The sequence below is a fragment of the Embiotoca jacksoni genome, unplaced genomic scaffold, assembly GCF_022577435.1.
Source record: "Embiotoca jacksoni isolate LCO1_2020_lvr unplaced genomic scaffold, fEmbJac1.0.p SCAF_25, whole genome shotgun sequence".
Classification (NCBI taxonomy): domain Eukaryota; kingdom Metazoa; phylum Chordata; class Actinopteri; family Embiotocidae; genus Embiotoca; species Embiotoca jacksoni.
This window is the reverse complement of record NW_027185376.1, coordinates 5,391,281-5,404,512: the sequence shown is the minus strand read 5'-3', so window position 1 is coordinate 5,404,512 and position 13,232 is coordinate 5,391,281. Positions and strand designations below refer to the sequence as shown.

At 42.8% G+C, this 13,232-nt stretch overlaps 1 protein-coding gene across 4 annotated transcripts in view; it reads right to left on the bottom strand.

Moving 5' to 3' along the window:
- LOC138204480 (A-type potassium channel modulatory protein DPP6-like) overlaps positions 1-13,232 on the bottom strand; it is a 188,967-nt gene that overhangs the window by 124,839 nt on the left and 50,896 nt on the right. The window contains exon 1 of one of the 4 annotated variants that reach the window (XM_069159776.1): positions 4,786-5,217. The exons of the other annotated variants lie outside the window; for them this stretch is intronic. Within the exon in view, the coding sequence (XP_069015877.1) occupies positions 4,786-4,953 (168 nt within the window). The 5' untranslated portion in view covers positions 4,954-5,217. Of the gene's footprint in view, positions 1-4,785; positions 5,218-13,232 lie in introns of those variants that run through there. 4 annotated transcript variants of the gene reach the window in all.

Below are 13,232 nucleotides of genomic sequence, written 5' to 3'. Positions count from 1 at the left end.
AAGCAGGTTCTATGATATACTGCGTATTTACTGCTTTCTTTTCACCGCTCTTCATCATTGTTATTTGTGTTATCGTAAAAACCCGAATCTGATATTGGTCGGCTTATTAAAAGGGCATTTAAGGGGCTCGGCTGTCCTTTTAATCCATAACCAGAAAAATATCCTCTTTATGTCTGTGCGTGCGTGCGTGCGTGTGTGTGTGTGTGTGTGTGTGTGTGTGTGTGCGTGCGTGTGTGTGTGTGTGTGTGTGTGCATGCGCGCATTGATATGCAGCTCTGGATTTATCCTTTTCTTTTTTTCCCCCCCTCATCCTTCTTAATGCAAAGTGCAGGCGCGAAGCCATTAGAAGGCAGAACAAGCGAAATGAGTCGGGAGGGTGTGAAAGAAAAAAAAAAAAAGTCAAACTGCGGGACTACGTGATTCAAACTACACACAGAAACGCATTCACCTCTCGGTGCGCGTCAGAGGTCTGAATCCCAGCCGAGATTTCTCCCGAGTCTCGTTACGTTTGCGCTGATCGTAGCGGACGTATACGAAAACAGAGATGTGTGCTCTTGTAATGGGGCCTGTCGAGGAAAAAAAAAAATTTAAAAAAAAAAAAATCACACCGCGGGGATGAAGTGAGTAGAGATCCATTTCTGCTTTTTTTTTTTTTTTTTTTTTGTCTGTCTTTTTGCTGGTTTAGATACCATCGGAGAGGATGTCTAATTAATGAGGATGAGATGTAAAGACTGCATGTAATCTCAGTTTGCCAAAAGGCTGAGGATGAAAACCCGAAAGGTTTTAACATGAAGAGGGTGAAAGGCTATTTGAAATTATACACTCTTCAAATGAATTACTCAACAATAAAATCCAGCAGATAAAAAGATGGGAGACAAACTTATTTCATCTATTCCAAATGAAACGCAGTGTTGGGTTCGTTCGGTAACAAAGGCATGCGGGGGGGGGGGGGGGGGTTTGAGGAAAAAAAGATGTTTGATTAGATTGTAATGAGTTGTTTCACCAGCCTGGAATCGTCATCAGAGAGGATTTCAGACTAAGATCACTATCACATCTATTGACAGAGAAGGATTTAGTCCACAATGGAGAGAAAGTCACACTCTTGCCAAACAAGAGCGATAATGAGCCGGTTTAAATGCATTGTCTGTTTGAGGGGGACGGATTCCTCGGCCATGGAGAACAAAAACACCGATCAGTGACTTAATACAGAACTGGAAGTATAAACGAAGCAATCCGTTATATAAATACGAGGATTTGATCATTCTGTTGGTGCTAATTTGCAGCTACGCAGCATCACATCTGTGACTGTAATCATACAAAAATGATCTTAATTCCTGTTATAAATCCATATTCATGCGACACGTGATATTTATTTAGGAACTTTGCTCATTACTTTTGGTGGAAATTAAATGTATTTGACTTTTTTAGTACTTAAATACAGCTTTAAGGTATTTGAGTGCCTTTTTCCAGTTTGATTCTTTTACTACATTTCAAATAGACACGTGTTTGAATCCACTGGATTAATGTGACTGCTGCTGTAAACCAGATTACGTTTTGTTCCACCAAAGAGAGACGCTCCTCTAGAACTACATGGTTTTATTAAAACATCTGTTCAAGGCCAAATATGCAATGTTAGATTCGATTAGATCAAAGTCCAAACAACAGATTTCTGTATCAGAATTCAGTTTTTTGTTATTCTTACCCCATTTAAAAGCTCGTGACCCTTTGAAGGAGGTCTGACCTCTGCAGGTTTGGAACCACTGGATTAAACTAACCAACTGTATGATGTAAGAGTGCCATCGACCAATCAGTGTCGACGGTAATTGTATCGTGATAGTTTATGTACATTTTGCTGACAACGCTTACGTAATTTTACTTATAAAAATAATTCAAATGTGGGTTTTACTTTAAGGGAGTACTTTTACATTGCTGTGTCGGCACTTTAAGACACGCAAGGAATGTAAAACGCTCTCTATGATAATACCCACTCAAGGTATGGGGGTGGTGGAGGGGGGGGGGGCAGAACTGCATGGTCGCTCACTTGATACTTCATTAATTCTTCAGTAGAACAGCCAACCCCCCCCCCCCCCCCCCCCCCCCCCCCCCACACACACACACACCCTCCACCCTCCCCCACCCCCACCCTGCCTTTTCACTCCGTCTGGTCCTGGATCCAAACTTAAGCTGGAATAAGTCACACGGAAGTGAGGACGGAGCGAGTGGATCAAGTTCGGAGGTGGCGGCCGCCGTGGGGAGGCGGAGTCAGTGGATGAGCTCTTCATCCCGGCGGGCTCTACTCCTCATCCAAGCAGCGTGATGTAAATGTCACCTCCACCACGCTCGCTCATTAAGGCCACACGGCTGGAGAGCTGCCGAAGCTCGGATTGACATTAAAAAAAAAATAAAATAAAATAAAATAAAAAGTGAACCGAAGATAAAAGTAGCGTATAGATACAGTGTGTAGACGTACTGTGAATGTGGAGTTTTAATGGGGGGTAAAAAAAAGTACCTAAAATCTGCTCCACGAACAACAACACGCTCTTCGGTTGATGAATATGGACTATACATCACGGTTTGTATTGATTTCAGATCATGTTGGAGTTCTCTGCACCAACAAACACAAAGACAAGACCGCCGGTCAATAAATCAACCTCATGTTATATTCATGCTCACCTCAACCACCGTTTTATCCTCCTGCACCTTCCACTACAGCATGAGAGTTTTAAACAACTGCTATAGCATGTGAGAGCTGAGAAACATATATTTATGTGGCGATTACTTTAAACACAACAGAAAGAGGAGTATATAGTATGTGTGTTTCTTAACCGAGCAGGAAACGAGCAGACCCCAAAACAAATTTTGAAAAGAGAAAAAGGTTGTATCTACAAAAATCATTCAATCTTTTAGAATTCTGTATGAACCTGAAAAGCACCAATCACGGCCCAGAAATGCAAACGGGAAGACCAATCAAGTCCGGTTTCTTTACCCGTCACCTGACTGCTTTACAGACTGGAAGTAAAGGGGTTACAAATATTCACAAAATGCTGCTCATTCAGAAGTTTTGCGATCTAACGATTGAATATTTTATTGACAAAAAAGGAAAAAAAAAATTGTATTTGCATAAACACCAAGTAAGTGGACAGTTAGTTTTTAATGTTGTTTGAGGTTTGTGGAAAAACTGTTTTATAATTATCAACAAGGTTAGCCAACTAGCTTGCTAATTGTTACAGTTTGTTAGCAACTATTCATGTTTTTACAAGTGAAAAGTTACTGCTACTGCTCGAGAGGTGAGAACTACATGTTAATCTGAATGTTAGCAACGAGAACAGTGTAGATAACTTTCCGGCTAGCTGACAGCGCTCGCCTGCCATCAGGAGAAACTCGGGGTCGAGTGGTCTCGCCCGAGGCATCTGGACAGAAAGAGCCAGGGATCAAAACCGCAAACCTTATGATTAGCTGCTATCGCTCGACCATCTGAGCACCAGCCGCCCCGACCGCCCCCTTCGACCATTTTCCAAACTGGGATTATGTCTGATTAGAATTTTGCAGGAGGTTCACAGAGATGACTACATTCAAAGCTCATCCCGCCAGACAACACGAACCACCAGACAGAACGAAAGCAACTGCACAAATGTAGAACAAGGAGAGAGAGCAGCAGCGGAAATTAATGGGTCTCAATGTTGCTGAATCGCTTTCTGTGTGCAAATACATCAACTCCCATCAGTAACTCATGCATGGACTTTTGTATAAACACAACAAAAAAAAAGATTTGAAAAATTATGATTAAAAACTATTTTTATACTGTGTATTTTGGATACATTTAGTTTTAGTTGAGCTTTGCAAACAAATAAAAGAAGCTCTTTAAAAGCTTTGTATGGTTGTAGATTTCAGCACCATGGACAGCGATAGCAGCGGCTGGTCATGAGAGTTTCAGCACGACGGACAGCGCCACCTGTGTTCTCGTCTACTTTAATTATTTGGCAAACGTTTCAGGCTCAGACAGGTGCTTTGAAACGGCCAAACATGGGTTATAACACCACGGCCACCCACCCACCCGCCCCGCCCCTCCCCTCCCCCATTATAGACAGCCGAGGTGGAATTTATACAAAAAAAAAAAAAAAAAAAAAAAAAAAAAAAATCATCAGGAGTAAACAAAAGCATTATCCGGAATTTGCGTTGCAATTTGACAGGACAAGGTTTCGGTTAAACATGCGGGATGGGGGAATTAAGCTGACAAGGAACCCACCACAGTGGGCATGTTTGGAGGGAAAAGAAGACTCAAAAGAGGAATAATGATCACAGTGGATCCTCATAAAGCCGGTCATTTGAGGTTTGTCGTACATCGGTTCCTATCTACGTTGAAGGCGTCGCTACATGTGTAAAAAGTAATTCGAGATAAACAGTCGATTTTTGTGTCAAAACACCGACGTGCCATTTGTAGGATTCATTAGGAGCCCAGACGGCGCCGCGGAGCGTCTACTGATTTACAGGAGACGTAACCGACGCGTCATTTATTGACACGAGCCAACCAATTGAAGCGATGACGCACAAGTTTGACAACTTTGTCTTTAAAAGGGAGGGGGGGGGGGGGGTCGTAATTAAAAGCAAAAAAAAAAAGAAAAGAAAAAGGGATTAAGTAGTGTCGTTTTATCAGCTATAATAAAATATCCCGTCATGGAGGCTGTAACTCGGTTGCGGAGATATTAGTTTTTAGCTTTAACGATCTCAAAACGGTCTCAAAACGTAACCGGACAAGTGAAGGTGATGACAGCGTATGTTTCTTACGTCCTCGTCCTCGCAGCGCCGGTACTGATGCTGCAGCTGCGGTCGCTGGCTCTCCGCCGCCCGCTCCCCCTCCACACCTTGCCCGAGGAGGCGGCTCGCCTCTGGAGGGTTGGGGAACGTTTTGTTTGTGTTGATCTTGCCGGCGAATCTCTGATACAGTGACGCCATGTCGTCCTACTTGTCAAAAAAAAAAAAAAAAAAATTGTAATAAAAACTTGTCGAAGGCTTTGTTCTCAACCAATAGATAGCAAGAACAAACAAAACAAAAAGTTAGAGGAGGCGAATCAGCTGGTGAACGGCCGGAGTGATTCGATTTAAAACGAAGCTCAGTTGAGAGAAAGAGGAAATCACTCCACGCCGCGTTCAGGATTCACGGCACGTACTTTTCCAGACTCAGTCGGGTCCTCACCGATCCTGCAGCGACCCAGCTTCCGCGCTCCCCACCACCACCACCACCCCCCCCAACCTGGTGCAAAAAAAAACAAAACAAGCGAGGGGCTGGTGACAGGAGACCGAACCGAGCACTCCGGAGCCCCAAAGACGGAGAAGCCAGCCTCAGCTGGATGATGGTATGTCCCGCCGTCTCTTTCCCTCCCTCGTGGCAGAAAAGAAAGTGACCGCTGATGCACGTTCAGCCACTAATAAGGTCTTTGTCTTACAAGTCAGCACAGAGACCGGCCGGTGCTCCAAACAGCCGCCAATGACGCAAACCAACACATGATTTCAGAGGTTTTGCGGTCGAAAGTTATTATGACTTGGCACACAGAGCGGGATCCAAGTGTTTCCATCAGTTTCTATATTTTTGCCTCCATTCGGGTCTAATAAGAGAGGGGAGGGAGGGGAGGGAAGGGGGGGTGACGATGCAGAGAGCAAGAGCGCCCCCACGTGGAGAGAAGGGGCAGACAAAAGTTGACAGGCATGGCACATTTTTAGGGAGACAGGATTTGATAGACCATAAAATAAGATTAATCTGTCTGACATCACTCAGAGATTTTCCACAATTTTAATCCCCAATCTTGTTTTGTTTTTTTCCACCAGGTTTCATGTGACAGGTGACAAGTGATACTCATTAGTTTTCTTCTAGCGAGTCCGCAAATACAGCAAATTACAGGGACCGCTGGGTTTAGATGGGTTCACGGTTGCAAATGACGTGTTTCTGCATATATGATCCTTTTTTACCACCGTTAAAACCAAATAAACTCACACTTTAAACCTGAAGCGATACAGTATGGTGCACACGTGGCACTAATTATTGTCATTATTGATTAATCGGCCAGCTATCATGTTTGATCGAATCATTCTATAGTTAAATTTAAATATAAATAATAGGAAATAGAGATTTTTTTTTTTAATCTGACTTTATATTAACTTTATTATGACATATGACCAGAAAGGCATTAAATCTTCACATCTGAGAGGCCATAGTTGCTGAATGTTTGGCAATGTTGCTTGATAAAGGAGTGATATGATTGCTTAATGATCAAAAAGTAGTTGATCAAATCAATTAATCTCACAAAAATTAGAAATAACAACTCGAAGTTTTGAAGAATGTAATTGAGTCAATTTCCTGCTGCTGCAGCAAACTATGATAGTCCATACATCCAAAAACAACAACTAAAACATCAACAGACATAAAACTGGCTCTATGTATCGCTGGCTGTCCTGAAACCACATAAATCAGCGTTATTAGCAATTCCAGTTCAGGAAGAGTCAGTCGTACAAAACAGACCCAGAATCCATCATCTGATTTGATTTGTTGGCCTCAGAGGACACAGAACGCCTCCCTCTGTGTCCTTAAGAAGAACGGCATGCTCGGATTTAAAAACACAGTCATCCACTCACCACAGCCCGAATAACTCACGGGTTCCAGGAGCAGGCCCGACTACTTTGGGAGAATCTTAAAGTTGCGCTAAACGCAAACAGCCAAACCAGCTCCTCCATGTTCAAAGTCTACCCACGGCAAAAAAAAACAACTCACATCTGCTCAGATTTACCTTTTAATTAAGATGCCTTCCTGAACCGATTAAAAACACACTGCATGACGTGATTACTCAGCTGCAAACCTGCACACACACACACACACACACACACACACACACACACACACACACACACACACACTCCTCCTCTGCTGTGGTTCTGCAAAAATATTTTACCATTGATTTCCAAGAAAGGTTTCATAAAAGAAAAAAAAAGATGCTTGCATGTTTCAACCCATCAAATCTCTCTCAGACTCTCTGGCACAGGATTCACAAATGGAATTCAATTTTTAGCCACTGTAGTGATGCGATTACGAAGAAGAAAAAAAAGAAAAGGAAAAAAAACACAGTCCGGGGAACAAGATTTGGCAAACTGCAGGAGATCCTGAGGGTACTGACGCAATACCGTTTTAAGGTGGACTGCGGAGTGTGTGGAACACCTTCAACCTGATTACTAATACAAGGGGAAATAAATGATATGAAAGTTCCCGGACCTGCGATGTGGTCTGCGTTAGCCAGTTTACCTCCTGAGATCAAAAACAACATGAGAAAGAAGTAAAATTAGGATTATTTCCAGGCTTCTCTGTTGTTGGATGAGGAGTTAAAAACCCGCAGCAGGCTGCGAGCAGATCAACTGGGCAGCAGAGGGCAGACCTGCGTGGTCTAAGCACCGCCAGAAGGACTGGCTGATATCAGCTGAAGGGAGACTCTGAGAGGACGAAAAGAAGCAAAAGGAAACAAACTCACTGTGTGTGTCTGCAAAGGACATTTCCAGATCTCTGAGCATAACAGAGGATTTAGAGCAGCTTCAGTTGCTTTTTTTACTACACCCACAATTCACATGGACCTATTGCGTAATCGTACGTGAATGCAGCCCTCTCTTGACGGGCCACTGGGGAGTGACTCCTGGAAGTCACTGTCAAGAAATCACTCCAGTAGTCTGCCATTAATGTGTATTTCATTCTTGTTTTCTAAAACTCATAAAAAGCTATTAAATATTATATAAACAGCGACGAAGGCAAATCTTAACACTCAAAAATCCAGCTAAATTAGATACAGTGGATAATCATTTTCCAAAACAAACAAACACCGACATCTAGTGGATAAAAGGAGCTTCATATCTATATATTTATTTCAGAATTTTGAATAAAGGTTGACCGAAAAAAGATCACTGCTGCAAATTTGCATGCATTCACAGAGGCTGATGAGTTCACATCCTGTTCTGTCAACCGACCGCCTTGATTTATGGTGGATAGTTTCTCATTTCATGCTACTCTGTGAGAGCTACGCTTATCGGGCCATATGTCTCTCCCCCTGGAAAGGAAAGTACTATGGAGGGCTGCAGTCTCTAAAAAAAAAAAAAGAAGAAGAGGAAGGTGATGTAGAAGCAGATGCTCCTCTCAGGTGGCAGAAGGAGTTCTCCGGTCGCCGTCCGTAATATTTTCCCCAAAGCCCCGTCGCTGCCGGAAAATGTTGAGCTGCGGGGCTGCCAGACAGCAATTAATGTGTGCCAAGGGAGGCGGTCAATCATCCTGACAGGCTTTAAGTAACATGAATTAAACAAGAGGATCAATTTTTGTTGATGCGGGAGGAATAAATGTCCATAATTTGAATAAGATCATATTTGAGGGGGAAGTTCACCCAAATCATTTTTGCCTTATGTCGCTTTAAGGTTGATAATCCACAGACCTTGCTCTGGACGGTTCTCTTCTCTATTTCTTTGGTAGAAAGCAGTCAACCCGATATCACGCCAAAGTGTGTAAAACACCACAAAGTCCACTAAAGGATACCGCAGTGTCGTGTTTGGCCTCTTCCAAGCATGAAAAGTAAAGTGCCCTTCAGCCCACAAACTGAAAATATAAGTGGACGTAGTATCGGGTCTGTAAAATGAGGCTGACATGTATTAAAACTGCAATACCACAGAGGGCCACTAGGGCTGGGCTTCAAAAAGGCTCCGCCTCCGTAGACTCCCATTCAACTTCTCACATGAAATACAAAGTCAATACATTTTTCTACAAGTTATTTTGGTCTCTGCTTCTCATTAGTTTTCTGGCTGTCAATCTGAAAATAACCCGTATTTTTGGTGCCGTGTCTGTTTGATTGACAGGCCTGTGGACAGTCAGGTTTCCGCTATTGATGGGCGGGGCATAGTTTCCTCAGTTTCCTCTCCACTTGGTCATATGACCTCCTTTTTTCTTTTTTTTTACCCTGATCATACACGCATGTACTTTGCACACCTACGTGATAATATAATGAAAACCTGACACTGACACAGTGTCCTCTGGTGGACTGATGGGTGTATTACACCCCTACATATGTGATACTGCTACTGATTTAGTTAAAGCAAAATCTAAAACATGGGCAAATTAACCCAAAACTACCTGCATTTGTAATTTAGGTCAACTCCGACTTTAAAAAGAATAAATATTCAATAAAAAGACAGAAGAGTCGTACGGTGCTGCTCCTCTTGTTTAAACACACGTGGCGCTTAATCAATCCGGCTGCTGAACGAGAAACAGAAGAGAGGAGGACAAGTTTTGCAGCTTTCTGTGAGGTAAAAGACAAGTTTGACCTTGTCAGAGAAAAACAAAAAGAAACTCCCCCTATTGAAGCTGCGATGGGAGCAGGCACTCGCAGCAGGAGCAAAAGTTCAGGTGAGGGGCAGCCAGAACTCATGAATTTATACTGCGGTGTCACATTTCTCTGTTGCAGACCATTTCTCACCGGGAATACTGTCACAAACCTCCGCCTCCAATCCCTGAGCGTCACGGAGGGAGGATCAATCCGGCCATTACCCGCGGTGTGTTAGGGTTCTTTTGGAGCTCTGCTTCGTGACAAGAGAACCCAGTTTGCCAGCTGCAGTCATTTTTGCACACCCTAACACGCGTGCCTAAGTATCACCACCATGTCGCAGCAGCAATTTAAATCGTGGGTAGGGTATAAGTCTGATTGATCTTAAGGGTTTTCTGGCTAGGTGCGTTCTCAGGGAAGGACCAGGCTGAGTTTTAGCTGGAGATTAAAAACCTTTTTTTGCGTCCTATGTGTTTGTGTGCGTGTGCGTGTGCGTGTGCGCGTGTGTGTGTGTTTATGGCTGCCGGCTAGAGGCTTGTTTTGAATGACAGGGGGAGATTGAAGGTGCTGGAGCCTGACGCTGTTGGACTTAAAATTAAATGGCCAAATTAATAGGTGCTGTCACTTTGCCGCTGCGAAACCACCTACTTGCCTCAACAGCAATCCGACCGTAACACCTTTCTTTGATCGACACCCCCCCCACCTGCCCGACGCCGGGGCTCCGACCTCTCCCGACGAATTAGAGCATTGCGAGGGGAGAAACGAATCTCCGAAAAATGACAAATAACAGGGGAGGTAAAAGTTTTGACAAATCACATTTTGCTCATTCTGCAAGTTTTACGATGTGTCCGTATCAACTGTGGAATTCGGCAGCAAAGTGACATGAAGCGTGGCAAATTGAGTCAAAATCCTATTTGAAATGGCCGAGATAAAGTCCCCGGGAAATTTAGATGGACACAGTGAGCAGGGGGAGGAGGGCAGAAAAGAGCCAGGAGTTGTGAGCGGGCGTGAGGCGCAACCGCGGGCGAAACATCGAGCATATATGAAGTGTAAGAGGCACAAAGGTAATTTGCAGATGCAAGGCTGGGCGGGAAGGGGGAAGAAAAGCAAAGGAAAAAAAAAAAAAAAGCATTTCGGTTATCTTCTCTGTTGACTTGGATCCCATTTCCCAGGCAGAGCCAGCAGAATAATTTTACATACGGTGGAGATGGTGGTCCAAGTAGAAAGAGTCTGTTTGCTGCCGGTTGATTTGTCAATCTGGCGGCTCAGCAATAAACCAACAAATCCAGTAGCAGCGACGGGGAAAAAAAAAAAAAAAAAAGCGTGCGAAATCCAGAGTTGAAATATTGACTTTTTTTCAGATGGTATCATCCAGTAAATTCTCTATTAGCTCCCTCCAGCTCCTGTTTGAAGCGACGTGACGTTTTATCCGACGGAAATATTCAAACCCAAGACGCGTCTTTTTTTTTTTTTTATTTTATTTTTTTAGCCGCGTTAACGGCAGCCAGTCGGGTTCAAACTGAAATATCTTCCCGACCAATAGACAGATGATTACCTCGAAGATTTTCTACAAAAAAATTGTGATCCACAGAAGACAAATCTCCCTGAATCGGTAACTTTTACTTCACCGTCGCCACGGAGCTTCAGGCGAATAACTGAAGACTGAACGGTAAAAACGTTGATGTTCTGACTTCAAGTTTCACATGTCCACCTCTTTGGTTTGTGATTAAAACTGTACAACTAAAGATACTCCCATCATCTTAAGCAATACTTTGTGTCTATTATATTTTTGCAAGTGTTAGCACGCTAACACACTAAAACTAAAAACAGTGAAAGGCTGTACCTATTATACATTAGCATGTTCGCATTGTCGTTCTTGGCACGTTTACACGATCAGCCATACAATTAGGAAAATTTGATGTTTACGTAAGCTTGTTGAAATCAGACGCACTCTAGTTTACTCTTAACTCTTTTTTTTAAAGCTACATAATGTTTAAACTGAACTTCCCCTCCAAATTTTTCATTTGATCTATTTTATGTTTCTTATGACAGCAAGCAAGATTTAAGAGTCTGTAACTGTAACAGTAAAAACGTATGGCCAATTAGAGACTCTTTGAATATAAACAAACTAAATCATTTGTTTACTCTGCTGTACCAAAAACGTACAAAACCCGTCCAAACCAAAAACCTGGGTACACCCAGACCCTTGAATTGTTCTTATACGGTTCCACCGTGTGCTTAAACTTAAACCTAAGACACATTGTTATGCACATAAACCTTAAACTCAGCCCGACACATTTGGCATATTTGAAAACTAAATTAAGTTTAAGTGATGTAGATCTGAACAACGATTGGCTGTTTCAGCATGAGCCGACCAGCGGGCTGCTGCTTGATGAACTATGTTAAGGCCGTACCGGTCGATTCATTAGAAGAGTTATTAGATAAGAGGCACGAAGAATAAGGCAAGACTTCAGGCGTCTAGAAGCTTATTACTCTATCGTTTTTCTTGTTGTTGTTTTTGCTGCAAACACCGCTGACTGCAGCACAACAAACACCCGCAACCTGTTTATTTGTACCTCCAGAAGTCCTCAAATTATAACGGAGAGGTTTACTGAAGGCGTGGCCGCAGTTGGAAAAAGAGAAAGCTCTAAGGAATGAGCGGACAGGACAAGGAAATGAATGAATGGTGCTAAGAAGAGAAAGAGGCAAGGGTTGGAAAAGTTCTGATGAATTTGCCTGACCTGGACTGCTGGCGTTTAAACTTGCCACACACGTACAGTGTGTGTACACACACACACACACGCTCCTCAAACCCATGAATGTGAAAAAGCTTTGTTATTACTACAACAACCTGCTGTCATTAACTGATGGCTCTTTAATTTGTTTTACCAGAAGATTCCAGCCACAGTTTTGACGGCAGGCCAAGTGAAGTGGCCAGAACGTATTAGCCACGGCTTCAATTAGCACAAAAAAAAAAATCAATACATTCAATCCCACATTAGTCTTTTCTCTACTCAGCTTCTTTTTTCTTTTTTGGGGGGGGGTATTTTGGCTCAGAAAGTGAAAAGGTTGTGTGAATGACAAAAAAACAACAACAACAAAAAAAAAAAATATATATATATAGAAAAGCTGTGGATTTAAAGTCATTATTGATTTATTTGAGGAAGACCTAAATGCCAGAGGAGCCGTGCCAGAGACAAATGTCCGCAGAGAAAATCACTTATTCATATTTCAGCCTTTGCTGTTTGTTGCGGTCAACGATCTGTCGTAAAAAAATAAAAATAAAAAAAATCAATACTGAATCTCGCTTTTTTTTTTTTTTTTTTTTTCAAAATATACCTCCCATTTTTACAGAACTAATCCGCCACATACCACAGAAAAAGTGTTTTCCAATAACATCTGTATTTCTATCAAAATGTCATTAAAATACATTCCTGCACTCTGCTGCACTCTCCATTTCACCCCCTCCGTTTCTTACTTTAGCGAATGAAGAATTTCTGGTGTTTAAAGTGAAGAATTTTCCATTAGAGATAATAGTTCATGAGCTGGAAACCTAATGTCACAGAGCGATTGGAATTAGACACATTAGCTGGGAAATGAGACACAGTTTGGTAGAGAAGTGATGTGTGCTGTCTGCCTGGGGGAGCTATAAGGGGGGAACTTTGGGAGCTTTGTGTTGAAACCTGACCACGTGAAAAAACTCCTCTGACAGGGGGGGGGGGGGCGGGGCTGGCACTCGTGGGACGTACATTATCTCATGTGCACCGTCTCAAACGGACGACCCACGGTGCTCCGGGGACGACGAGGAAGTGAGAGTATGGGACACCAGTTCATAACTGCTTAAGTGTACCGGTGGTGACAAGTTCATGAAACATACCAAGACTGTAAGAGGACGGA